This window comes from Tympanuchus pallidicinctus, unplaced genomic scaffold (assembly GCF_026119805.1).
Source record: "Tympanuchus pallidicinctus isolate F22 unplaced genomic scaffold, pur_lepc_1.0 scaffold37, whole genome shotgun sequence".
Taxonomy (NCBI): Eukaryota; Metazoa; Chordata; class Aves; order Galliformes; family Phasianidae; genus Tympanuchus; species Tympanuchus pallidicinctus.
The window spans coordinates 612,484-639,358 of NW_026294755.1; the positions used below are offsets into that span (position 1 = coordinate 612,484).

Below are 26,875 nucleotides of genomic sequence, written 5' to 3' on the forward strand. Positions count from 1 at the left end.
ACACAGAATGGCCTGAGTTGAAAAGGACCTCAATGCTCATCTGGTTCCAACCCTCTGCTATGTGCAGGGTCACCAACCAGCAGACCAGGCTGCCCAGAGCCACATCCAGCCTGGCTTTGAATGCCTGTAGGGATGGGGCATCCACAGCCTCCTTGGGCAAACAGACCAGGTAACTTTGTTTAAAATGGCAGCCACTCATCCTCCAAACCCCTCTCCCCTTCTGCAGGCTAGCTGTGTGAGAAATCTTTTAAGATTGCATCTTCAAAAACTGGGACGTGATGCTTAAAGAAAGACATGCTATAAATACAGAGACTGGCATCCTGGGCTTTGACACGTAGATAACAAAAGTAAATGAGATTTTTCTGAAGTACAGACTTTGGAATTTGAGAAGCCATAAAAAGGGAATGTTTGAAGGATGCAGGATGATGTGGCCTGCCTGACACTTTACACATTACATGTGCATGGTTCTAACTTCATGTTATGGAAACGGAGATTTCCAGTACCAGATTCTGTGCTCACCTCTTATAGGCTATCAATGTCTATCTGGTAGTAGAAAACTACCACAGCACATAAATGTTACAATAATCTTCCAACACATCTCAGGGTACTGTGTTTTCTACCCAAGAAATATAAAAGCTGCCTAACTCAGAAATGGAAGTTACAGAGAACAGCTTCTGTAGTAAGACATCATTTGAATGGACAGTGTGCTCCAGTTAACAAGGGCAAGGCAAGAAAAGGCTTGTTCACATGGGAGTAACAGCCCTGACACCACACTGAACCACACGTGCAGTCTGAAGTTGAGAAGCAGGAATACCTTAACACACATTTCAGTGGTCGGCAGAACATCTTAGTGTAAGTTTCATGGACTCTTTAGTCTCTGGGTGGGTTCTTGTTTCTCTTTAACACCAGGCCAACAGCCACCACCTCACCCTGCAAGCAGGGAGCCCCAAAAGCTCTTTACTTTCAACTGAGACTGATTTCTTTATCATAGGGCAGGAGTGACTGATAAGCCAACACATGACCTGAAAGAACCTTCAGCTGTTACTCACTTAGCAAAAACCAAAGAATTTTTATCTGGATCACAGAGATTTCACAGCTCTTAAAGACGACTTCTGTTCCAGAGAACATTGGGTCTAGAAACCAAGCGAGGAAGTGCTGAGAGGCTCTGCCTCCTGTAGGAACATGACCTGTACAACTTCACCTCTGTGATGTGCAGCACTGCTGGTCCTGCCCCCTTCCTTGAGAAGAAAGGAGCCACGTCAAAGTTTTATGCACAGTCCATAGGGCTGGAAGGTCCACTGCCCTCAAATACAAGTCTTGAATTCACACTGATGAGGACAGGGTTGCAAACCTCAATTAAAACATGCGCCTTGAGCAGCATTATTTGGTGCACATGACTCAAGGGACACAGTAACCCATTCGTCTTGTGACTGCTCCTTCCCTTCTCAACAGGTTCTATTTTTAGGCACAAAAAATGAGCCAGTTTCCAAAAGTGGACAAGGATAAGAACAGCTTCAGACAATGCCACGATCCCAGAACATTACTTCATTTTCCATTAAGATCCATTTCCAAATGGGATTCCTCTGTCCCGGGGTGCCACACTACATGCCAGACAACCTGCAATTAATCCACTCCAGCAATGCGGAAGCTATGGAGCAGTATGCCTGCAGCATGCTCCTGCTCATATCACATATCTGCACTCACTGGACAATAAAATGTAACAGGCAGCGTGCCAGCAGATTCCATATGTGCTTTAACTTTCCCTCACCGCTGAAAATAACGAGGTACAGAAGCATTAACGAAGCCTTGCGTTCAGTGTCGAGGTCACAGGACAAAAACCCTCAGTGCAGAGGTTGTACACAAACACCTGAGCAAAGATGGAAGGCTGGCAGCGTGCTGCACTTCCACTTTTCCTGCTTCACTCAGGAAAAGACTCTTTGGCCTTGCAGATCACACAGCCAGCCAGGAAAGTGGCAGAAAGCCTTTATTTTATTTTCACTCCATCTGCTAAGTGTCCCAGAAGTTTTATTCTTACATTTTTGCAATCATGTTGAAAGTAACCAGCAGCTTATTGAAATATAAGCTCACTTGCAGATGTCACTCCTATTGAAACTAATGTATGTGAAAACAATAATGCCTTATAACTATCTAAACACAGCTATTACTCAAAAACTTTACAGATCTGTTACAGATAGTGCATGACAAAGAAATGGGAAAGCCATTGTTGCTTGCATTTTCTGCTTTGCTCTTGTCATTTCTTTCCCTTGGTCCCTTCCTTCATGTTCCCTCATGCTAAGCACATACAAAGCAGGCATTTGGCACTGAAACAGCAGAACTCCCATCATGAAATCCTAACTGTGAGGACACCATTTATGTGCTGAAGTAAAGAGCAGCACTACTGCCCTGGAAAATACGAGTACAACATCCTGAGCATCCTTCCCAAGTAACAAGAGCCCTCTTACTTAGCAAAGTAGTGGGAGTGATCTCTGCAGTGAAATGATCCAGTTTGGAGAAACCCACCTAAAAGCCTTCTCTGCAGTTCTTACCTTTTTCAGATGACCCAGTCGGAGTTTGAAGATTTCCTCCTGTTCATGGTACTCTGCTAGCGTTAACCTGCATGGAAGAGACAGATCCAAGCTGTTGAATTTCAATGTGTGTTGAAGCACGACTTGCAATATGCACCTTCTCCTATGGAAGCAGTAACTGCACAGAGTATGTCAACATCCAGCAACCTTTTTTGTTTTGTTAGCTCCACAATCTGCCAATCAAGTAAGAGACCAAAAGCTGAACTTTAATACAGCACAAATCAATTTCAAATTCAGGTTCCTAATAACACTTATTTAGGACAGTGTGAGGATTGTAACACCACAGCTGGCTACAGCAACACTGCAAACTGAGCCACGAACTGGGATTCTGAACTTTTGTTTCAGGCTGTCAGGTGGTTCCAGGGAAATCATGTAAGTTTACTTCACTTTTCCACATCTTTGACCCTGCAAGCAGCTACAGTGGGATAAGGAAACAATTGCCATTTTAGTGATGGTAAATGACACGCAATGTTTCCATTCTAAGAGGAGGCAAAATTCAGCCTTATGCTAAAACAGTGATAGGGTCCATCCCTAGTGAAATGTAATGCTGCACTGAGATCTGTGAAGTTTCAAAACCAATCATTACACTGATTCTCTCACTGCTGCCAACATGGGTAAAGGCATCATGCATGTGAACATAAGGTTATGAAGTCCACATCCATCGCATCTGTTCACTTTGTAAACAAGATCACATGTGAGAACATACAAATAACCCTTCTGAACCTAAAATTAAGTCCAAACCACACCTCAAGAGGATCCTCGTTGCAGCAGTTATGCTGTGTCACACCTACTACAGAAGTCAGCATGAGTTCTCCACAGCATCAGTATCACACTCAGTTTCAAGAGGAGATGGAGCCCTCTGTCTGCTGGGCTGTGCTCCCTCAGCTCACCTTACAGCCAACTGAGACGATGCTGGATGCAGTTGGTTCAGTGCTGGTCTTGAAATGCCACTACTTCCCTCCCCTGCTTACAGTGCAGAGGGGCTGCACAGCTGAAACAACTTCTACAGCAGTTTTTAAGCAGATAAATCTAACACAAAATTCACAACGCTCCCTTTAAAAGGATTTCAACCATAAGGAAGTGCCTGTTACAAACTGAAGATACATACAAAAAACACCTGGTATGGCAAATGTGTATGTGATGCCTCATTTCATATGAAAGTGTGCTATTCCACAAGAAAAATACAGCAGCTTGAACTTGGATTGGATTTAGCTTATCTAAAAGGCTTTCCCAGATGTTTAGGTCCTTGGTTGATGCTGCTGTGCAAAGAATAAAAAGACAACTGAATAAACCAGCAACAAGCTTTCCACAGCTTCTTGTGCACAAGAGAAATGCAGAGCTAAACACCACCAGTCTACTCATAAAGCAAGAGATGTAATGAGCAGCAGGCTAGCACTGCCCAAAAAAAGCCACGTTTGCAGCAAGCATTACAAAAACCAAGGAGGCTCAAAGACAAACACTGTCCTGTTTCAGAAACACGGCCTGAAATGCACTACTTCTGGTAGAGCTGAGGCTCTAATACTGCCCAAGTGTTCAACAAACCCTAAGGTTAATCCAGCAGATATTGTCTGTGAATGACAACATGTGCTTCATTCACTTTTTTCAGGAGATTGATGCTGGGGCAGGGTACCTCTGAACCTATGTAATGAAACCTTCCCCTTCTTTCTAAGGCACAGCAACAGCCATGAACTTAAGAGGAAACAAAAATCAAGTGAAATTATTTGGCCAACCACTCGTCATTCAAGTTTCACCAGCATTTACGTTCAGTTTGCACAGAAACCACTGTAAGAATTCCACAAAATGTAAAACCTCCCTCCAACATCAGGAAGATGTTGTACCTGAATCACATCAGTCCAACAACTGCATCTGTGTGCAAGCAGTCACTGCAGCTGATTACAAAACCAGTGTATTCATCATAAGCTGCAACACTCCAAGTGAACAGCTGAGCAGTTTTAATTAACACCACAAGTAACTCTTCTAAACCACAAAGATAAAACCTTAAAATACAGTGGCAAAGAATGACAGAGCAGCAAGAAACACTAAGAAAATGACTGGGCAGCACAAAAAGGCTCACCAGCACAACCAGGTAGAGAGGAAATCACCTCACAGCAGGCTCTCTACAGGTAGAAACTCACTGGATATCACAGATAAACATCGTGATTGCCAGGCTATATCAAGACCCACATTGCCATGCCAACAGCATAAGCCTCAGTGCAGCTGCACTCTTCTGTTAGGCAAAACCATCACTACACAAATTGGGAAGCATTATGTTGTTGCTCAGATGGGTGACCACGTGCAATTTACTTCTCCAAAATCCAACTGCCATTAAAAAACTCAGCTTTTAAAGCATATTCACAGTTGTTTTTAAGCCCTCTTGGCCACAGTGAGGGGTCAAGATCTCCATTCAAGCTACGTATTTGCAGGAAGCATATACTGCACTCCTATACAGACCTGACCAGTCTCAGCATCCTTACCTGGGGCACCACTTTGGCAAGTGAGAGCATTTCAAACACACAGCTAACCCAACCATGTGCCACCTTTGCTGCAGGTGGAAAAAAAAGAGTGGGAGCTTTTGTTTAATATGCACTTTTCAAAGTGCAAAGTGCAAGAATACAAAGGGCTCCACAACCTCTAAGTAAGGCCATAACACTGCACTGATTTAACAGTGCAAAAAGAGAAGTGTCACTGAGAATTATGGTATTAGCCAACAGCAATAAAATGATGACTGAAAAGTAGACTTGTAGAAGCTACAGGGAAGTACAGACTGCCCAGAGTGGGGAGAAAAAGAAGAAAGGAAAACTAGGTCATGTGCCTCAGCAGCACATTGAGAGTCAGTTTTATTTACAATAAGGTTACTTAATGTGATTTCCAACAAGAAACAAGCTGCTCAGGGTTTGGCTTCAATTTGCAAGTAGCAAACACTTTTAAAGAAGTAAGAGCAACAACTAAAAGTTCTTGTGAGAAGCTTTGCTCTCTAAGAGCACCAGCATTCCCAAAGTATCAACAACCTCAAAAAGAGAAGCAGGGCTCCTGTGAGATGAGACAGCAGTACTTAAATAATGCTTCCATTTCCCTCACTCAAATATCTGGAAAGAACTGCTTTTGAGATACAGTTCAACCTATTATGCACTGTCTTTATAGAGCACCTTTTTCCTCAGCATTCCAAACCCATTCTTTGAACAGTCCCACCAGAAGGTACACAGACAAAAAAGCTCCTGAATATGTTTTGGTTTTTTAAGCAAAGTGTTGTACAGTGTTACCAAAACTAAGGGTGAAGTCTTTTACTTCCTTTGCACATCGCATTTTTCAGCTCTCTTGCTGCATCAAGTTTGAAAACTTACTGCATTCAAAAGAAATTAAGCTCACAAAAATTCCGGACTCAGCAATGATCCATGTTTTACTCCAATGAAAACTATTTAGAACTGCAGCCAGATGTTTCTGAATGCCAGGCTAATTCCACACTATTCATTTGTGCGTGTAGTGAAGCCTAGAGGCAAGGGCAAGATTCCATTTCCCAGTGGATATTTTGTGCTCTAATCAAAGCATGCAGCTTTGCAAGGCACAAAGAAGGCCACAGAACCTACGTTTCATTTTCTGCTCCGTTGGTTTTGTTCTTGCGCTGCTTCTGCTCATTGCTTGCTGGGGGGGTTTGGCCCATGGCAGGTGGCTTCCGTTTTGCTAACATTTTTCGTTGCCTTTCTATTTCTTCTCGCTGGGAATTTATCCTTTCCTGTTGCCTGGAAAGATGAGGGCAGAAGAAAAATAAAACAAACAAAACACAAAGCAGATAACTAATGGAATGTACTCAGTCGTCCTCAGCATCTGCTTTTAGCAGACTTGAGCAATGAATTCCAATCAGCTGTACTCTTAGATTACCAACAAAATACTCTTGTTCAGAAAGGGAGGATGTGCCAAACATTGACTCAGATTTTTTTTTTTTTTTTTCCAAGGTATTTTTCACATAGAAGTGGATTCTTTTCCCGGCCCCACAGAAACCTTTCAGTCAGTGAAAGGTTTTATTCATGCAGAGGATATCCAAAACCAAGGAGCTGCTAACCTCATGGAAAACCCAGGGATCTATGGTAAGTCACTAAGTTTCCACACACTTTTTTTCCTAGAATACTCTGTTCTAAATCCTAGACTTTCCTGTTTGAACTGTTCCTGAAGTCTGGCACTGTCTGAGAAAGTATCCCTATGCTGTAAGGGTACAGTTCAGCTATCCTCAGTTTTCTGAAGCATAATTAACACCATCCCCAATTTCACGCAGAAAAGAGTCCTTCTGTTTCAGAGGGGAGACTATCGTAAAGCTGCCTTGTTATTTTACAGTGATAAAAGCATTTGTGGAATTACAAACTAAATGACTTGTGAATTCAGATGCTTAATTCACAGTTTAAAACAGACTGAGATTGCAGGTAAGGATTCCAGAAGTATTTCTTCCATGTCTTACAGCACAAACTAAGGAGAATATTAGCATGCTCACAATCTGCACCCAACAACATGTGCACCTTCTATCAGACCACAGAAAAATTAGATGGTTTTAATGGATTACACACAGCTCTCTCTATGCAATTAATTTGCCAAGTCCTACTTAAAGGTCGAGGCCAGGTGGGAATTTACTGGATATTTCCATTAATATCCTGCATAAAAAAGGTGTCTGATCTTCGTTTCCAGGTTTCTGCAGCTACTTTGATCACAGTTACCAAAAGGCAAAAAAAGTTAAATAGCATGGATTTTCTTTAAGTTTTTTTTTTTTTTTTCCCTTTTAAAGTTAAAAGGTAGAAAAGGGGGAGGAGAGGAGGGGGGGGAAGATAAGCAACTTTCCTGGAGGAATATAAGCAGATATGCAAACCAAATTGATTGACTCCGGATACACATGAGAGTCTGGCCTCGCTCTCCCCACACTCTATGCATTGCACAGCCAGACAGGTGCACTGAGAACACCTAACAGGGCAGCCTGCTTCTTTCCAATCCAGAGGCCAACTCAAACAATTTGACTCCAGTTTTAAGTCTCTGGAGTTAAGTGGAAGCATATTTCTCACTAAAAGGTTCCTCGCTGTCTGTAGCCGAGTCCCTGTCTGATCCTTTAATGCATCAGTCACACCGTTCTCCCATTTTGACATGCAAGACATCACACACAACTGCTTAGTTTCTCCTTTTCTGCTCCTGTAGGTAAAGAAAACTGTCCTCACTTGATGAGGTTCTGGAAGGCATAGCCATCTGTCCACTGCTCAGTGAAGGACGCCCCGTGCCGCACCGTGGTGAAGTGGCCCAGCCTCAATCGATCCTGCATGCTCTTATCTCTGCACGCCATCTTCTCCTGTTTTGACTGAAAACAAAACACGTGTTAAAATAAAACCCTCAGATTAGCAGCTAAGAGTTAGGCCTTGTCTAAACTCACTTCCAATCCCTGACACCTTTTGCTCTGTTCCAGTACTGCTTACTTGAAACCAGCTGAACTTTATTGGTGAAATTACTGATGGTGCTTCTGCAGTCTGACAGCTTCTTTTCTGGCATTTCAGCTTTCTATTTTCTTTCCCGTTACTGCTTGGGCTGCTCACCCATTCTATCATCAGTTGAAACTCAATTTAACAGTAGGATTAAAACTATCTCTGCATCAGCAGCTTAGCTGGACTTCAGATACGTCTCTCATCAGGCCCTTATTCACTCTAATAGGAGGCGAAGGAGGAAAACGCACCCCAAATCAACATTAAGACTAAGATACAGTGATAAGCCAACTCAATCCTAGCCAAACAGCACTCCCAGAAGAGACAGCCTCAATTAAGACTCCAACAGAAAAAGAGCGGTGGTGGTCTCCGTCACAGAGTATTTCCAGTAAGTGAAAGAAAGTTTCTAAAGCCTGAGGTGAGAACAGCAAAGATTCAGTCAATCAAGATTAAAGATGAACCAGCACAGCTCCTCACTGGAGCTACACGCTGCTTATCTGAACGCCAGGTCTACGTAACACAGCCCAGAGTTACAAATCCTCCCAGAAAACGGAGTCCCATTCAGCCAAGAACAATCAGCTCAGTGACAAAAGCAAATCAAACAGACTGCCCACACTGGCCAGCACCCAGGTATTTGTGCCCATCCAGTGCCCACAAACAATTGGTGTTATTGGCCAACAGGTGAAAGAGAATCAAAACCCCACATTGTTGAACTAAAAGGAAATCTGCAAATCTTTCAACAGCGAAGCAAGCTGGATGCCTGTAAACAACAGCTTGGCACTTTCTCAGAGTCTTTTTCATGTTATTTTAAGTACTGTACAAAGCAATGATCTCCAGCTCTGTCATTTGAAAGAAGAAAGTTTTAAATCACTTGCCCTTGTCACAGAGCAGATCTGGCAATTTCACTTCACAATGGGACACTGCTCCTGTACAGCAACTGCTGGACAAAGGCACTTTTCAGATACACAAGTGTCAAAGCAAGTAATGCCTGCTGCATTTAGAGCTCAGACTATTTCACTTAAGCAAGGGAGATCTCTGAGACTCAAAAATAACCAAACATTCTGAATGCTTTCAGTCTTCAGATTACATTCCTATTTGCAGAGAAACAATTCAAGACAAAATTCCAGTTGTCTCTTATCACCAGAGCAATAGGAGCAGATTTTCACTGCCAAGAAAGATAGAGAAGCTTTCAAATGCACCAGCTGTGACTGCAGCCTGCTGCTCACCTTTTCTATAAGGAGCTTCTTGCTCATCGTTACACATCTATTCAACCTCTCCTTGTACTTCTCCAGCATCTTTTGTTGTTCATCTATCTGCCGTCTCAAATCGCAGTTGGCCTAAACGAGAACAGAGAAGACAAGCCTTTAAGTCACTCAGTGAGAGCCAAGCTGAGCACCACCTAGAAAGAAAGCTAGCTTGAGGCATCAGATAAAGGAGAGCAAAGCAGGCAGGATAAAGGGGAAAAAGAAAAAATGCAAAAAGGCCATGTTTCTCTTCTCCAAACATCCAAGCAAAGCTCTTGTATTTTTAACCCATTCAGACCTCAGCACCCTATAAAAGTGTTATCAATCTTTTACACATGAAAAACTAAGGTACAAAGAAACTAAGCACAAGGACTTTATTATTTATTTTTAAAGCAATTGAGACCTTGTCACAGCTATCTCAGAACAGCTTACTCAACCTTAGAGTATCCTCACCATTTTAGCCACAATACTGGCAGAGTGAAAGGACAGACTTCACATTTTCAATTAAATTCTCCTCTGAGCTACTGTCCATCCGCCCTGCTATAGACTTCTCCCAGTAAAACTGCCACAGTGCACAGTGGTATCTGATGTGCTACTATTTTCACTGATAAAAAGTTAAATTTAACTCTCCCTTTTCCAACCAACAGCTTCTGATTTTAACTGATTTTCTGATAGTAAAAGTCCTGCTCCGTGGATTGTTTTCCCACAAGGCCACATGAGCTTTCATGTGCATCTCTAAGACCATGCCTTAGTTTTTAGGTACTGAGACCAGATACACACACGGTCTTTGCTCTTCTCCTTTTAGTGCATTTTCTAATCCTTTCCAGCACTTCACAAGAGATGCCCCTCCAGCTGATGAAAGGCAGATCAATTACAACTCCTCCGTTAAGAAAAATACCTTTAAATCAAGGATCTCATCTTTTACTGAAGAGCACTAATGATACAGAGCAGCTTTACTCTCTAGGTTTGACCAAAATATGTGTTCTTCACCTCTGTTTGTCTCGCTGATTCATAAATCAACATTTCAGAATGAACTCCCTACTGAGAGGTTGCAGAACATGCTACTAAGCAAGAGGCAGGCAGCACCCCAGCATTTAGAAGGGGATAATTCTGAAGAGAAATATGTTAAGTTAGCTAACAAAACTCACAACAAGGGAGCAAAAGATCAAAGAAAGACCAACCCTGCTGAGGAGACAAAAACCTGAGCTTAGCTACAATGGTTCTGCACTACAGACCCACGCTGTTACAGCTGCCCTGGTTGTGGATTCAAGCAGGCCCAAGCAGAGTGCAAACCAGATAATTATTTTGAGAGTAAGAGGTGACTGATTCGTTTCACCCTTGTGAGTGCTGGCTCTGCAAGTGGTCAGTACACAAAATGCTGGCACAGGTGTTCTTGGGATCTTTAAATAGCAGCTTTTAGAAGAGTTGTCCCATTTCAAATACTTACTCTTAGCAAGTCATCTATCCTCCCTTCCTTCTTCTCCAAGTCAGAGTTCTTACTGTTTTCTAGTGCAGATATTTTTTCCATTGTGAGGTCCGACTGTAGAGGAAAACCACCATAAACCACATTTAATAAGAACAGCAGATATTTCACAGTTAGCACATTTCATCACAGAATAACCCTCTTGAAGCCGAACAGATTTAAGAATGAACAAAATCCCCTCCCATTTCCCAGGCCAGGGGATGTCCTCCACTCTTCATTCTCTTATTGCACGATGGGCTGTTTCAACATAGGAGGCTTGGACAGTCAGCACAAAGGCCTAATGCTCTGCTCTGGAGAATGCAGACACAACAAGCTACCACCACCTCCACATACTGTCAGTTTTGTTTTAATAGCTGAATTTTGCCCAGCCCACAGTGGTCTCTAACACTCAGCACCCTTTCCTGCACTACAACACAACCTGCACAAGGCAAAAATGAAACCAACCCACTAAAAGTCACCCCTCAGCTGGAATACCAAATCGATGGCCACAAACAACCACTGGCCAGACAAAAGACAATATCTATGAGTTCGGGTTTTTTTCAGTTTTGGCCAAAAATGCAGGTTCTTATTTTAAAATGTAACAGATTGACATTATTTATGTAATTAGGCACAAGCTTTTCCTTCCAACAAACTGATGTGTTTTTGCCCAGAAGGGTCCCAACCTTTACTGTTTTTGAGTGAAATCTGTTGGGAAAATTGTACCAGGTGCAGCATATATCAAATACCTTCACCCAATGATATGTTACATCCATAAACAAAATACAAAAGACATGCTATATTTTGCAGCAACCAGAATATTTCAAACTCAAGATTCCAATTAATTGGTAGGGAAGAAGTCAGTATGCACATGAACATAACATCTAAAAAAACCAAATAAACAAGAGCTCAAGGGAATCTTGTTCCTTGCCTGCAAACACAGATTTCACATTTACGGCTGATTCTGAGAAGAGTTAGCAGAGACTTACCTGCAGAGTTCTTAATAACTGTTCTCCAAATTCCAGGCTTGCCTGGAAGCTAACACCATGAAGCAAGAGACAAACTTCGTAGACTGAACACTATTGCTTCTCTATCCAGTATGGGAAAAGATCAAAATGAACACCTGCCAGCACTGCATCTCAAGCAAGATGAGCCTAAATCCTACAAGATACAGAGAAGGCTCGGGCAGGTCACCTCACTGCTGCCTTCACTTCATTGATGCTGCCTGACAGCCTGCAGGAGGCACGCAAGGCTAAAACTTCTGTGGCTGTTGAGAACTCAAGACTGTATCCACTCAGCCAAGCAGCAAAAGTTTCTTCAGTAACTGTTACATCCACTTGTCAGATAGACATACATGCTTGCACCGTGTCAGATGATGTCATGCTTCTACATGCACAGTGATTTATTTCACCACAACTCACCTTGCCTCAGAGAACTTGGAAGCCCTTGCACTGATGGAAAATGCTTGGGAAATTATGCTCATACTCCCTTGCTTTTGGCATTGCCAAGAAATTCAAGCTGGAAATCTCTGAGTGTTTTATTTTCCCCATCTATCAACCTCAAATAGTTTGAGAAAACATAAAAATGTACAATATTCTCATCGCACAGGCAAGCATCTTTACAGATTTTTTGCCTTAAGCATCTACTACATCTGCATCTCTGGAAAATACAAGGAAGCTGAGTGCTGGCACAAAGCATGCTAAGCTAACACATCTCCCTTCTTAGCGAAGATGGATGCTGCTGGCTTGTTGAGCACAGGAGATAAGAATATCTTGCTCGCTACAGCTGGTACCACTATTTCAGGCAGCGATGTCGGGATAGCAGAGGCTGACATCTGAAAAGCCTCTCTGGCAGGTACTTGAGCCTTGGCATCATTCTATCACAAGCAAGACGCAGGGATCTTCACAGACCAGCATTTTAACAATACAGACAACAGAGCTGACCCCAGCGACACGACAGGTCTCAGAGATGTTAGCTAGTTAGCATCCCCAGTAATTCTTCATGCACAAAGAACTTGTACCACCTGCTGGGGAAATGGAGAATGAACTTGCCCCAGCAGTGAAACTATCTGACACAAACCGATGTGTGAAAATGACTGACACAAAACCGACTGCTTAGAAATCACTGGAGGGAAGGGTCACTCATGGAGTAATCAGAGATGAAAATCAAAAGATTAAGAGAAGGCATGAAGAACAAACGAGCAAGATGCACTGTAGGTAAAGCTTAATGTCCTGCTATGCAACAGAGGAAGATGACACAGCTAGAAGTAAATCTTGCTGCAACGCCACAAGAAGAATCTTAACAGATTATAAAAGGAATCACAAGACTGGCACAAATAAAACAGCTATTCCTCTTCTTGACTCCAGCTCATTGAACTTGTTGAGAAGCACCTTCAAGAAGACATCACGTCTCACCTTCTCAGGGCAAACGAGGTCACAGGTGTACTCAACAACTGCAGAGGACAAAGAACTTGCAGCTAGGCTGTGGGTATTTGTGTAATCAGTGTGGATGCACCCATGATTGACAGCACTCAAATAGAGGTATCCGTAAGTACAATTTACTTCATGTATTCACTAATAAGGAGAGGAAGAACATTGAAGATACAACACAACTGAAACGGACAGGGCAAGACACAGCTATTCCTCCCCTGAGCGTGTTCTCATGCAGTTGAAAAACTGGCCACAATACTGACACAGAAAAGCCTCAGGAACATATGAAGCAAACTCCAGTAGCAACAGCTGAGAAGTATCCTTTTACAGGATAAAGAACAAAGTTCAGTGTGATTCACCTTTAATCAGTACAGTTAAAGACTAAGTCGGTACTACCAGTTCTTTTGACATTGAGTCTATTTCAAGTGGTGTAGAAGACAAGCTACACCAAGTTTAAATCTCGTATCCAAGAGATGTATCATCTGGTAAGCTATACCTGTGACTGTTTGTGCTGGATGGAAATCTGTTTTTGGGAAGTGCAGGAATGCTCAGTGTTCCCTGATCCCGTAGAAGATGGGCTGCCTTGCTGGGCCTGCAAAAGAAAGTCAGGGTATTGTTATATGCTCCTCAACATGACTGCTGGTGCCCATGCAGATACACTTATCTTTACATGGGAGGTGTAATCTGGCCTGGGTACCATACTTTTATGTTAAGGTTTAAGAATGCTCTAGTTCATTAACACAAGAGAATCAGCTGCTCTGAAGAAGTCTGGCCCAACCTGCTAAAAGACAAAGCTTTTAAAAAACCTAGTGTAACTCATGTCAGCTGAGATTAAGCTAGCCCAAAATTTACACTTCTAAAAGCAAGGCTGTACTCCATTCTTTTTGATTTTCACAGTCAAGCAGGCACTCGCACTGCTGTTTCCATCTACGTAAGACTTTTAAATTGTTAACTTAAAACTCAACTCATTTTATTAACAAGCAAAGCCTGGGACCTGGAACTCTTCACAAGGAAGAAGAACTTACCAGAAGATGGTAGACTTGGTCATCAACAAACCAGGCTGCACTTGAGCTCCTTCAAATGCCCCATCCCTTAACTAGAAACATCCCCTGGCATTCAAGTCCTTTCAGAGCTGCTCACCGAGACAAAAGTAAAGCAGAGGCCACCTCCCCTCTGTGCCAGCTGCTCATTCTCTAGCCGCTGTTTCGCCAGCATCACCGACATCAGCGTTGGCAGAGCAGAGTGATCCTCCTGCGGTTCCTTTGCTGTGCTGCCGTCTACCCCATACAGCGGCTGCTCCACTCGCCGCTGTAACACAGTCAAAAAAGAGACAATAAACTTTTTTCCTTTTTTTTTTCTTTTTAAATTTATTATTTTTTTTTTTTTAAACTGATTCTCTGACTCTGCCAAAACTGTTGTCAGTGAAGCAGCTGCTCAGGAATGGGCAGGCAGCACGGTGAGGTTCTCATCGTTCCAACTGGATTCCCAGAACGTTTGTTCCAATGTCAGACATCAAAAAGGAGGTGAAGTTAGCAATTTAACACAATAACAAATGGACACACAGGACAGAATTCCTTGTCAGTTGACACACCCCCTTCCTTTGAAAATATTTTGGAGCCAGTGGGGTAATACAGGTCAGAGATGCAGAAGTCACAGTACAGTGTAACTCTGCTTGAAGTTACAATACTTTGTTTATTAAGGACTCATTTTAACACAGTCAGTTGTCATCATAAATTGGCTGCCCCAGTGAAGTAAACCAAGTCGTAACTGCTAAATGCAGCGACCTAACCACATCCAAGATCCAGATATCAAGTAGCCTCGTTTCTGTCATTAAGGCAGGGATAAACCACTTGTGAGATAAGCAAAGCACTAACATATTCCCTAACATTCTTCACAAAGATGCAGAGCATCTGTAAGGGCCAGCTTCCTTCTTATACAGTGGACTCGTTTTCCAAAGGTGATCCAGAAATGGGGTTCAGTAAGAACAAGAGTTATCTGAGCCATGTTGATTACAGCACTCAGACTTCAAAAGCCAGCCCATGACCACTGAGACTTGGCAGCCTGGGTAGCACTCATCTAAGTCATTCCAAGCCACAACTCCAGGCCAGGCATACAGCACAGAGAAAGCAAGAAGTCAGGTCAGGCTCTAGTTTCTCTTAAAACCCAAACTGCAACCTGCAGCATGTTTTCTGCCTAACATTACAGATGTCAAGAGCTTTCTTCCCTCAGTGGAACATCTGCATATGAGAGCGACCTTGCAAGAGGCTGAAGACCTGCACATCATTCTTCTGATCAAAGGAGAAGCAAGGCAATTTAAAGCAGTCAAGAGATTTGAAGACAAGAAGCAACAACCTGATGCCATTACAATTCCTGTGCAAGTCCTCACTGCAGACAATTTCCAGAACAGCATACATTAACTCACAGGTTTGTCTCCCTGTGAAAGACATTTTAACACTCCGCTCTCTTCCTAGACCACACTGACATCTGCAATGGATAAGATATTCCATCTCCTCCAGTTTCCACTCATCCCCCCCACTTTTGGGGCTTAGCTCAAGCTGTTGGTATTCAGTTTGTAAGAAGATGATAGATCTTGCAAATGCACATAATAGTTTGTTATGAATATGCAAACATTGCAAGTTTAGCTGCAAGAGTAAAGAAGAGAAGATAAGAACCACAAAGAGCACCTGCTCAAGCAGAGAGACAAACTGACCTAGCCCAAACTAACTGTACCATCAGCCTTCACCACATGAGAAATGTTTTGCTCAACCTTTTACCTACTCAATATACACAAGCAGAGAAGAAAAGCAAAGGAAGACTCATGTAGTCCCATTATAAACACCTGTAGGTTGGAACAAAGAGCTCTCCCTACTTATGGAGGTATTCTTTCTTTCATTAATTCCTTTTTAAGGAGGAGTATTAGTGAATTAATAAGACAAGGATGATCAATCATAGATACATTTTGTACTTATAGTCATTCAAGACACCTAGAAGCACAACTGAAGCTCACCCTTAAAGCAGCACTGCAGAGTTTCAGTATCTAGTAACATGTATTGAATTCAGTGCTGGGATTTAGTTCAGTACACATTCATGAAATGTGCAAAGGTCTCTGCAGAATAATGCAACCAGTGAAGTCTGTGCATTTGGTTTTCGGGGTACGAACCTTTCCCATAGTGCTCTGTGCTTCTGTGACACTCAACAAATACTGAAACATTTTAAAGAAGGGTGATGGCAACGTTCAAAACTAGAGATCAAATACCGCTGCCTCTGAATGCTGCTTTGCTAGTTGAAAGAAATTTCTTTAGCTTGTGCAAAAGCAGCTTAAAATACTGGTTACTCCTTCATGTTCAGATTGTGCAGAAATGCTCAGACAGCAAAATTGAATTATTTAAACAAAAAACACCAACAGATGTGCTTGTATACACATCTCTTTGCAAGCTTTCGCGAATGCTCCTCACAAGGCTCATGCACAGACAGAAGGAAAAGATTTTCCCAATATTATGATGGTATGCACATCTTTCCTTAGACCCAAAGAGTGAAATCAAGATCAGAAATATCACTGTACTGGTGCTACATAAGCATACATGATGCTCCCAACTTCTTGTAGAAGTTCATGAGCCACACTAGAGTGCAAGGTAACAGCAATTAAACCAGTTCCTTCTTTTCTTAAGGACAGCAAGCCATCTGTATCCACACAGCATGTAAAAAAACAGATTGTGATGCTTTAAGCTCAGATAGTGACATCATTTGCAACTGGACTAACAACTGCTGCAGGATCCTAAACATTCAGCTTTGCTGCCCAAACCCAGTTTCAGCTATAAAAAAACAAAACAATAAAGCACAACAACACAATGCAAAAAAAAAAACCACAAAGAGAAGTGATTAAAGACCAAGAAACCACTTACCAAGAGACCCTTCCTTCCCGTTCAGAACATTTTATCATCACCTGCCTGAAGCACGGCCACCAACAGAAGCAATGTGCCACCCACACCATCCCCAGGAGAACACTTACTGGTAAGGGGTTGGATAAGGAATGCTGCGGTGATGATCTGGCAACTGGTGGCACACTTCTACCAGGACTGGTTCCTGGGCCGCTTCCCCCAGCAAACTGACCAAAGCAACAGATTTGATCATCAGTCATTCCACAGAGATGCTGTACTTCAGTACATTTAACAGAGAAAGAAGCAACGTGATATTAAAGATGAAGCCACACAGGCTCCTGGGACTCATTTAAACAAACCCAAGATAAGCTGGGAGGAAAACTTTAAAATTTCATGCGTTGTTGTCAAAAATAACAGCGAAAGTTCGTGCTTCAGACAAACATTTACATTTGCACTGGGTACATTTCTCATTTTAAGACAAAAGACATAAGGCAGCTCGTCGCTAATGCTCGGCTGTACACTAATTATTTACTGTGCGGAATTAGGAATTCAATTCTCTGAATTGAGGAGGTGTGTCTAACTGTGCACCACGGAAGCATTCGTGCCAGCTGCTGTGGAAGATGAGATACGTAAGCAGCTGGGCAACTGGTACAGGAACTGTTCTGCACTGCACAATCATGGAATCACAGAATGGCTTGGGTTGGAAGGCACCCCAAGGATCATCAAGTTCCAACCCCTCTGCCATAGGCAGGGCCACCAACCACCAATACAGCTCACTTCTCAAAAACTTAAACCAGGAAAGAAATGAGCACTAATAAACAGTTGATTTCTGACTCCAAGCTAATGAGTAAAATAAAGAAGAAACTTGTGGGGCTGGGGGGGTGGGGGTGTGGGAGGAGGCAGGTAGGTTCCTTTGCACAGGACCTTGTATTCAAGTAGGATTGCATGCTAAGAGCACAAATATCCTCACCCAAGATCCAGGTGCCAGGCCTACATTTACACGACCGCTCTTTAAAATAAAAACCAAATCTGCTTCATCAGTTGTTCAAAGAGAATTTAAAAAACAGCTTCCAAAAAATCTCACATCCCCCACCCAACCACAGTTGGATGCATCAGGTTAACATTATCAATCAATGACTCCAAACTATTATTTAATAGGACAGATCAGTAACAGCAGTCACGTTACAGACCTCCATCTGCTGATTACACACAACACGAATTCAATCAGATTTCTCAATCTATGTAAAGATACTTACCTCAAAATAGTCACTAATTTTATGTCCTCTAGGAGTGCCTTTTCCTACAAGGAAAAATGAAGAATGAAAATCAAAGAGTTTATATATATATATATATACACACAAACACACACTAAGAACAGAAATTATGAAATAGTTTTCTGAAAACTACTCCTGTACTTCAACACTCCTTTCCCTGTACTTCTTTAGGTGCAACAATGACCATAACAGAAGCTTCTAAAGAACAAAAGACTGCCCCAGGGTTACAGCTCTGTGTGGCTGCTGGGAGGGTTTAGAGTTGACAATTCAATTAACTCTCAATTCCAAACACGTCAAATCTAATCAAACATCATTTGTACTTGCTGAAGGACTTAAAAAACACGAAACCTCGCTGGACACTCAACAGTTCTCCAAACTTTCCTTCAAGATGAGGGCAGAGCAAAGGGTACTTTTACCTCTACTTTACTCCATCACCTTCACATAAATTACTGCACATTAGATTTCTCACAAGCATCCCTGTAAAAGTTAGAGAAAAAACTAGCAGTGGCTTAATAGCACTTCATTAAAAATTAGCCCTTCTCTCTTACTGTAGTGTTATCAAAGCCATTCTGTCAATGCAATCCTCAGTACTTTCTTTTGAAGAATAAAAGAAATAAATCTGCCCCTGTGCCCCATAGGAAATCCGAACTTGGACCAAAACACTCTGGTTCTTCTCAGTACTTTGAGTCAGCACTGTCTGCTTTATTCTCAAGTACAGTTTGTTCCCTATTTGTTATGGCGAGAACCTCCTTTAACAAAGCAGGCATACGTCTCAAATAGGCAAGAGAGAGTACATCCTGTATTTTGAAGCCTGGCTGCAGTATGCATAGTGACATGGGACCAGAACGACACTGCAGAGATGCCATATTAAGCCTTTGGGCAGTCTGCCCCAAAAACTCTAATCATTTGGGTAAATCAGCTGAAGATGAGTGTTTTCCTGCCAGTAGGGAGAACAAGGTTCCCAGAAGAGAACTACACCATCACGGAGCAGTTCACAGCAAGCTGCCTGACACACACCCTTGAGAAGAGCCATTAGTTTCCTAAGACACTGTGCCAAACGCACACAAATCATCAACCATTCAGAAATCCTACAGCTGGGTCAGGAAAATGGATTACCTTGACTGGTCTCATACGCTTCTGCTTTCCTTTTTCTATTCCGCTGGTCATTCTGTTTTTTCTCAGGAGTCTGTTAAACAATACTTGAAAATTAACATTTCTGCAGTTATTCCAAAGTTTAAAGAAAATGCCAAAACACAATAATCTGCTCCACATCCCCAGTGGCCATTTCATTTCTCTGGTGCATTTGCTTCTACTGCTGGTACTTAAAGAAACAATAGCTCTCAAAGAGCTGCTACCTTTGGATACAAGCACTGCAAAATGGACAGAACTTGGTTAGAAATTAGGTTAATTTCCTCTCCCCTCCCCCCTCTTTTTAGTTGCAATATGCCAGCCTCACAGTTAGCAGAACAAGTTCACATAAAAAAGGTAAAAATAAAACAATCTGTGTAAACCATTTGAGGATGACTGCAGAACTGGCACAAGGGATGCAGGGTGACTGAGGACAGGACAGTTCATCTTCCTGAAGCTGTTTGCACACGGCTGTCAGAACTGTGCCATCCATTGGTGCACATCTGCAACCTTGCACAAACAAAGGCAGAGTTCCCTGAGATGGCAGCCAGGAGAAAGCTGACACAGATGCAGCACTTCATCTGGATTCGGTTTGTTTTGCATCTGTTCTCATAAGGTGAGAGCAAAAAGGGACTCTGGCATGGTGCATTCTGTGTCACCAGAGACACGTATGTGGCCAACCCTGCTGAGATCATGAGGAAACAGCACTGGAAACAGCTCACCGAGGCTGCTGGAAAGAGAGATGTCTTGTCATTTGCATCACCGTGTCATTAGCAAAAGAATCTCTTACCCATCCTAAAGAGTCCCAAATGATTTCCAAGCTATAGGCTTTGCAATCGCTTCAGTCACTGCAAAGCTGCAGCCCAGGGGCAAGAGGAAAACCACAGCGTGCAAAACAACACTGGGGGAGGGAAAGGCATGGGCAGAAAGTTTGTGGTAAACCTAAGCTTCGTGCTCTTTGGAAACCAAAGTCCAAAGTACCCTGTTTAAGACCTCTGCCAAAGGACTTGCTCACAGTAAGCACAGAAATCAATCTACCTCCTTTAATAGGATGAAAAGGATAAAGCTGACACAGCCAGAACCCAAACCTGGCTGCGTCCCCAGCAGATGCTGGACACCTTTGGTCCCACATCACCAACCAGGCCATCGCTGTCATGTTATCTTGGTAAGATGATGGAAGGGTTGTTAAGACTGAGGTGGCCACTGTGACTGCAAAGCACTTTTTAAAATTGAGAGGCTAAAAAAACCTCTGTAACAATCGAGAGAGTTGCTGCACCAGCTCCAGCATGTGTACCAGTGAATGAAAAAGCCTCCTCAGTGCTGAGCGAAGAGCAACTCATGCTGGAGTGACTGTAACAACACCAGCCCCACATTACAGCCTCCGTGGAATTCTAGGCATATTAATGAGAGTCAGTTTCAGTTGTTTTTCCACTCAAGTACATTTATATAACCAAAATTACACACAACATTATCTTTTATAGACTGAAAAGCCAGGAATGGAAGATTTGATTATGTAAGCTTGGTCAATTTAAATCACTCCACACAGGCTGATCAAAAATCAAGTAAAATAAGACATAATGCTCAATCTTTCACTCTCAGCTGTACTTGCAGATACTTTGTTCTTGAATGACTTAGCTTCACCAGATACCTCACATCAGTAATGCTACATAATAGAAGGAAATATGGCCCACAACTTACCTGGTAATTGGGTGGAAAGAGCTTTAAAGCCATAAGAAAATGGCCTTTAATTTGAGACACTGTTATTTGAAGGTGCGATTTTAAAACAAAAAAAAAATTAACTCTGCAGTTCATTTTACTGCTGCTTTAGCAAGTGCTTAGAAATAGCTGACACTAAAGCAGTGAGTTTAAATGGGGACAAAGGATCAATTTTCACCTCCCCACAATTCTACAGAGTGGTTCATGAGAACACTCAGCTCTGTAGAGACTTTTGCAAATCCACATTTTTGATAGGTAAGGCAAACTTTTCCATTAATGCTCTCTGGCTTTTTGTTTGGCCAAAACTTTATCCAAAACCCACAAACAAATCACAATGCAGCTGAAAACAATTTCATAAGCTGAGTTTTATGAATGTTGTGTTTTTTTTGGGGGGGTTGGGTAAAATGTGTTGCAGTGGGAAGCTTCAAGAAGGGTTGTTTCACAGCGTGGTCCGAAGGCTGTGCTTGTTCCCATAAAATTCCTTCTACTTTTTCAATCCAATCGTGTTTAACTCAAGCTGGATGACTGTTTGGGTTTGTGCCTGCTTACCTCCAGTTCTTTATCACTGAGAGAACCCACGCTGCATAAGCTCTGGTTGGAAGACTCGCTATTTAATGGACCCTAGTGGAAAACAAGCAAATATAGTTAGAAAGTTTCCCTACAAGGCAGATACACTCTATCACACATTGCATCACTGGGCAAACTATGCTGCACTAAGCCACGTGGATACAGCAGCAACGCGGGTCAAATATCTATACACATGGTAGTGCACTCAAAACTGCACAAGTCATGAGGAACAAGACTGAAGCCAGGCAGCTTTTTCTCAGTATTCTGATTTGGCTTTTGCAATTATGTCTATTTCTGCATCAGTTTAATTCCTATTTAACCACAGTCACAAAGCAGTCAAGGCAGCATTCAAAAGGTCTAAGACAGCTAACTGGCTCGAGAAACAAAACTTCTGATCTGTTGAGCAGCATTAGTTCAAAGCACAGGTCTTTAGGCAAGCATCTGCTTGGCCTCGGCTACAACTTTAGAGGCAAGGTATACATTACTGGTATCAGATGCTGGCAGCACCACCAAATTTTCTTTCATTTTTTTTTTTAATGTATATTTTTTTCCACTAAGAAAGTGAACAAGTTGTGTTAACAGCAGTAAAACTGTCACCCACACGACAATCCCTCTCACCAGGCTATTTTATGGGCCCACAGCTGAACTGCCAGAAGAGCAGTCGCTCCCAGCAAGCTGATGCACAAACCCAAGAGGCTGGAATAGCTTTATCAAAACAGTATCCAGATACCTACAGGAGTCTGACTGCATCTCTGCAGGCTCTGCTGGATACACACCTACAGCTTTAGGTATCCAAGCATTTTGGAAAGTTATTTTCTAAAAAATCGCTATCAAAATTGTTTTTGAGAAAGAAAGAGAAGTGAATCATGCAAAGTCACTGTTTTAGCCTATTGCTCTGACACAAAAGTGTCCTCCCACAGCCCGAACTCAAGAAATGTAGACAAATTTGACAAAGATATAAAAACAAAATCCACAATTACTGATGGAACGCATTAACAGGAAGAATGACACGATAAAGCCATCTCTCCATTAATAACTTGGGAGCATCTTTTCCCAAAGATTCATTCTATTTTGACATTCTTATTTTTGCAGTAAGCACTTCCCACCAACCAACCCTTCCTCAAGGCAAAGCCGCTTCTCATTACATGCTTGAACAGAAGACTTAGGGGAGGGTTAGTGCAGAAGCCTGAGCACCACAGAAGGATCCCACAATAGATTACTTTTGAGGGTAGCAATTCTCCCTTCCCCACTTATAAGAAAGACAACCTCCATACAATGAAGCTTGTGACACAACCTAGCTATTACGAATCCCTTTTCCAAGCAGGCATCCACACAAAGCAACAGTTCTGTTTACTTTCTGTGTGACACTGTGAATGTTAACTAGCGAATCTGTTTCTCCTTAAAGGACATGCTTAGCTGCTCCGAAGAAAAAATGAAAAATAGAAATGAGAAAAACAAACCCAAGCAACCTACACTTGAACAACTCAAGAAGCTCCATGTTCAGGAATCTTGTTCACAATCAAATTACTTCAGAACACGGCAGATGATAGTCTTTAAGGGGGTTGGATGGGGGCCCCTGGAGATCATCTAGCCTAACCTCCTGCTAAAAGAAGACCTGTACATTAGGCTGCACAGGAACCTACTCCCTTCAACTCATTGTCCAATGAGCTCAAGACTTTGCAATTAGCACAAAGAACATCTCACCTTGTGTCCTCACTGATACAAAGCTTAACGTTTCATTGTGCCCTATACTAACAACCAAGCTTTCCACACTGCCCCATCCCCAATCCTTCCCACTGTCACGGGGCATGGATCTTACTGTTAGAACTCTTGGCTGTCCTGGCCATTTACTTCTTGGCCAACAGGACTTAACAGAAGTACCAACACTAACCTTAAGCACATTTGTGCTCTCAGTGATATAAGTAACATCTTATGGCAAACGTGATAGAAAGCCTTCTCACCCATGTAAAAACACTGTTTACAAACTACACAAATGCTGTCCCTCTACAATACTTCACTTTCTCTCATGAAATCAAACCTGAGCAGCATGGCTGAAACGTCAACCTTCTGCGCGAGCATGAAGGCTTGATAAGAACAGAAGCATCTCAGCTCATTAGCACTCGCTGGTCTCAGACAGACAGGTTGGGGCTGTGACATCATGAAGATGAAAGTGAAAGTTGTTCCCACATTTGCTTCAATTTCCTTGCCTCCATTTTGCACACGGACAGCAAATGACAAGAACAGCTGCTCCCGAAATGCCACATTTGAGCTTTTCAGGAACACTGCGGTTGAACGGATGTTCTCCGTGGGGTCGGGCTGCACTGCACTCTAACCTGTAATAATAAGCTGATGAAGGCATCCGTAGTGAGAAACAACCCAAGACTTTTCAGAAATCCAGGTTGAAACTCATGCAATCATAGCATCACAGAATGGCCTGGGTGGAAAAGGACCACAATGCTCATCTGGCAACCCCCTGCTCTGTGCAGGTCACCAACCAGCAGCCCAGGCTGCCCAGAGCCACATCCAGCCTGGCCTTGAATGCCTGCAGGGATGGGGCATCCACAGCCTCCTTGGGCAACCTGTGCCAGTGCCTCACCACCCTCTGTGTGAAAAAGCTTCCTCCTAACATCCAATCCAAACCTCCCCAGCCTCACTTTAAAACCATTCCCCTTGTCCTATCACCATCCACCCTCCCAATGGAATATTAAGATCTGGAATGCAAGCAGCCTCCAGAAATGCCTAATACAAAATCCCTAATGGTTTTCCCCCTCCAGAGGACAGCTATCTGTACTATTTCACATGTGCAACCTACTGCTCTAGAGGAGTTGGAATGAAACACTTTTTTGCCATCAACAGAAGAGCAATTCCATTCTGATCACAGATTCTCCCATTACTGTAGAACATCCCCTAGAAACTACACTGACAGCATCATAAAATTGAATTCAACAAAGGAACATAAATGGTGAAAAGGAACTGAGTACTTTATCACAGAATCAGGAAAGCAAAGTTTGAGAGCTGTTTGTAAGTATCTGCAAGTTCACTGTCACGTTTACTGATTTTGTGAACAAATGCAAAATCCTTTGCAGACAATTTTTGACCTAATTCCACCGAATGAGTTTTTGCTTCCCTTGACTGCCCTCAAGTAGGCCTACAGCTTCTATTTCTTTTACAGCAAAGCATCAGGCCTGTCTTACAGGCAAGAAGCTAAAGCATCTTGTTCACGTCAAACTTAGCAAAAAAACCCACTTGTTCTGAGGTATTCAGACTACAAAAACACAGAGTGCTCGTTAGGATGTGCTGCACTTGCAGCAATGAAGATGCTGTACCTGGGATGTTTAAGGAGCACTCACTGCTACTGCTCTTCTCTCATACTTATGCAAGAGGAAGAAGACAGTTTTCATGATCCTCCAGCTACATACCTACTTTCACACACAACCTCATGTTATCAACTACTTAAAGCAACAGGTTTAGGCAATGGATATGAGAAACTATACATCTGAGTGTCTGCCCTTTAGTTAACAGTGAGGGAGCGCGTGTGCACACTAAAAAAATCTTCAAATTTATGTTTTATCATTCCTGGCTGTTTATATTTAACTCAGCATCTGACACTGGATAAATGTTCAGTACTTAATTTAGCGTTCCATTTTAAGTGGTCATGACACAAAAAGAATTAAAGGAATGAACCTGAATTTTGGGAAAAAGTAAGTAAGCAATGGCAAAGAGTACTGACACCAGAATAAAGCTCGGAAAGCAGTAGGAGAGAGTAAACTTGCACAAGTTCACACTGGAAGGGCTTATGAGTTTTGTTTCTTGAATCACCTGCAGTGGCATCAGGCTTTTCTAGCAAGTCTGCTTTGGGATAACAGTGCACTGCTCTGCTCTCACTTTCAGCCCAGTCACCCACCATACCCCAGCAAGGGAAATGGCGATGGGGCTCAGCAAACATTTGAAATACGTGGGTCACCTGAAAGAAGCTAACAGTTCTTATGGTGTGTACCCAAATGACAAGCAAAAGAACAGCACGCACTTCCTCCTCAGTGAGGAATTTTTCTGAGATAAGCTGGCATGCTCTCTTCCCTTGTGATTCACCTTTCAACTGCTCTAAGTGGCCTACCTGTGCACAATAAAACCTCCATGTTGAGAACTGGATGCAGGAGCAGCAGGCCCTTTCAAGACTCCCACTCAAAGGCGAGAATTGAAAACCTGTCCACTTACACAAGCTACTCAGTTAGTCATTTCTCCCTTTGCAAGAGCCCTGGGAATGCCACAAACGAGGCACAGTGGCTGAAGTTTCAATAGAAACAACTCAGCCTGATAATAGATCCCATTGCATCTCCTGTAACACAGTTAGTCTGACTCAGGCCTCCCTTACCTACCTCCTGTTCAAGCCTACACACTGCCTCGCATGACTCCCCAGCCTCTCCAAGCTCCCAGACACGATGCTCCAGGCTCGTCTGCGCCTCTTCCGTTGAGCAGCCTCCATTTTGTGTTCTGCAACTCCTCATACTGGAAGAGAGCTCTAGGAATCCAAGCTGCCTAGCTGGAGTCTCACATGTGGAGTTACGTGCGTTGCAAAACTCTCTTGCTAACTCAGTGGCGGAGATCTGCTTCACTACCTCAGGCCAATGCAGCCCAAATTATTCTGAATTCTGCAGCAAATCAAGAGATTTCAAAGGGAAAAAGTCAGTCCTTTGTCCCACTACAAGTTACTGCTGACTCCACAGGCTTACACCAAAGAGAAATGCTTTTCCAGTCATTCTAATCCATGGGCCAGGTTTAGGAAACATTTTCATCTCATTTTGAGAATCTCTAAAGTGTGAGAATTAAAGCCTGCTTCTAGAAAAGCTCAATGTTAACCAACATTATGGCCAATAACGAAGTCCCCATTTCACCCCATATGCCACAGGTTTTTCTTTCTGCCATGAGAAGTTAAGCTACCATTGGCTGTGCACAGCTACCCTGCCTTGCATATGATAGGTAAACAAATTTGTAACAGGATTTGCTTGAGCCCCATTATGCCTCAAGAGTTCTCTTAGAAAAAAAGACTATTATTTTACTGACAGCAAGTTGGACAGAAACATCACACAACTCAACCCGAACCTCAATTCAGGGGCAGGAGCAGAACTGAGATCTGGTAACTGTTTCTGAACT

General features: G+C 42.6%; 1 protein-coding gene across 8 annotated transcripts in view; it reads right to left on the reverse strand.

Moving 5' to 3' along the window:
• The window catches only part of TLK2 (tousled like kinase 2), a 43,610-nt gene that overhangs the window by 10,817 nt on the left and 5,918 nt on the right, over positions 1-26,875 (reverse strand). For 4 of the 8 annotated variants that reach the window (XM_052699491.1, XM_052699494.1, XM_052699492.1 and 1 more), the window contains 11 exons: positions 21,707-21,778; positions 19,430-19,499; positions 18,296-18,339; positions 17,171-17,266; positions 14,302-14,469; positions 13,658-13,753; positions 10,721-10,813; positions 9,256-9,366; positions 7,775-7,911; positions 6,170-6,322; positions 2,547-2,613 (listed from right to left, as the gene is read on the reverse strand). In XM_052699491.1, coding sequence (XP_052555451.1) covers positions 2,547-2,613; positions 6,170-6,322; positions 7,775-7,911; positions 9,256-9,366; positions 10,721-10,813; positions 13,658-13,753; positions 14,302-14,469; positions 17,171-17,266; positions 18,296-18,339; positions 19,430-19,499; positions 21,707-21,778 — 1,107 coding nt within the window. The remainder of the gene's footprint in view (positions 1-2,546; positions 2,614-6,169; positions 6,323-7,774; positions 7,912-9,255; positions 9,367-10,720; positions 10,814-13,657; positions 13,754-14,301; positions 14,470-17,170; positions 17,267-18,295; positions 18,340-19,429; positions 19,500-21,706; positions 21,779-26,875) is intronic. The other 4 variants (XM_052699493.1, XM_052699489.1, XM_052699496.1 and 1 more) reach the window with 3 other exon arrangements.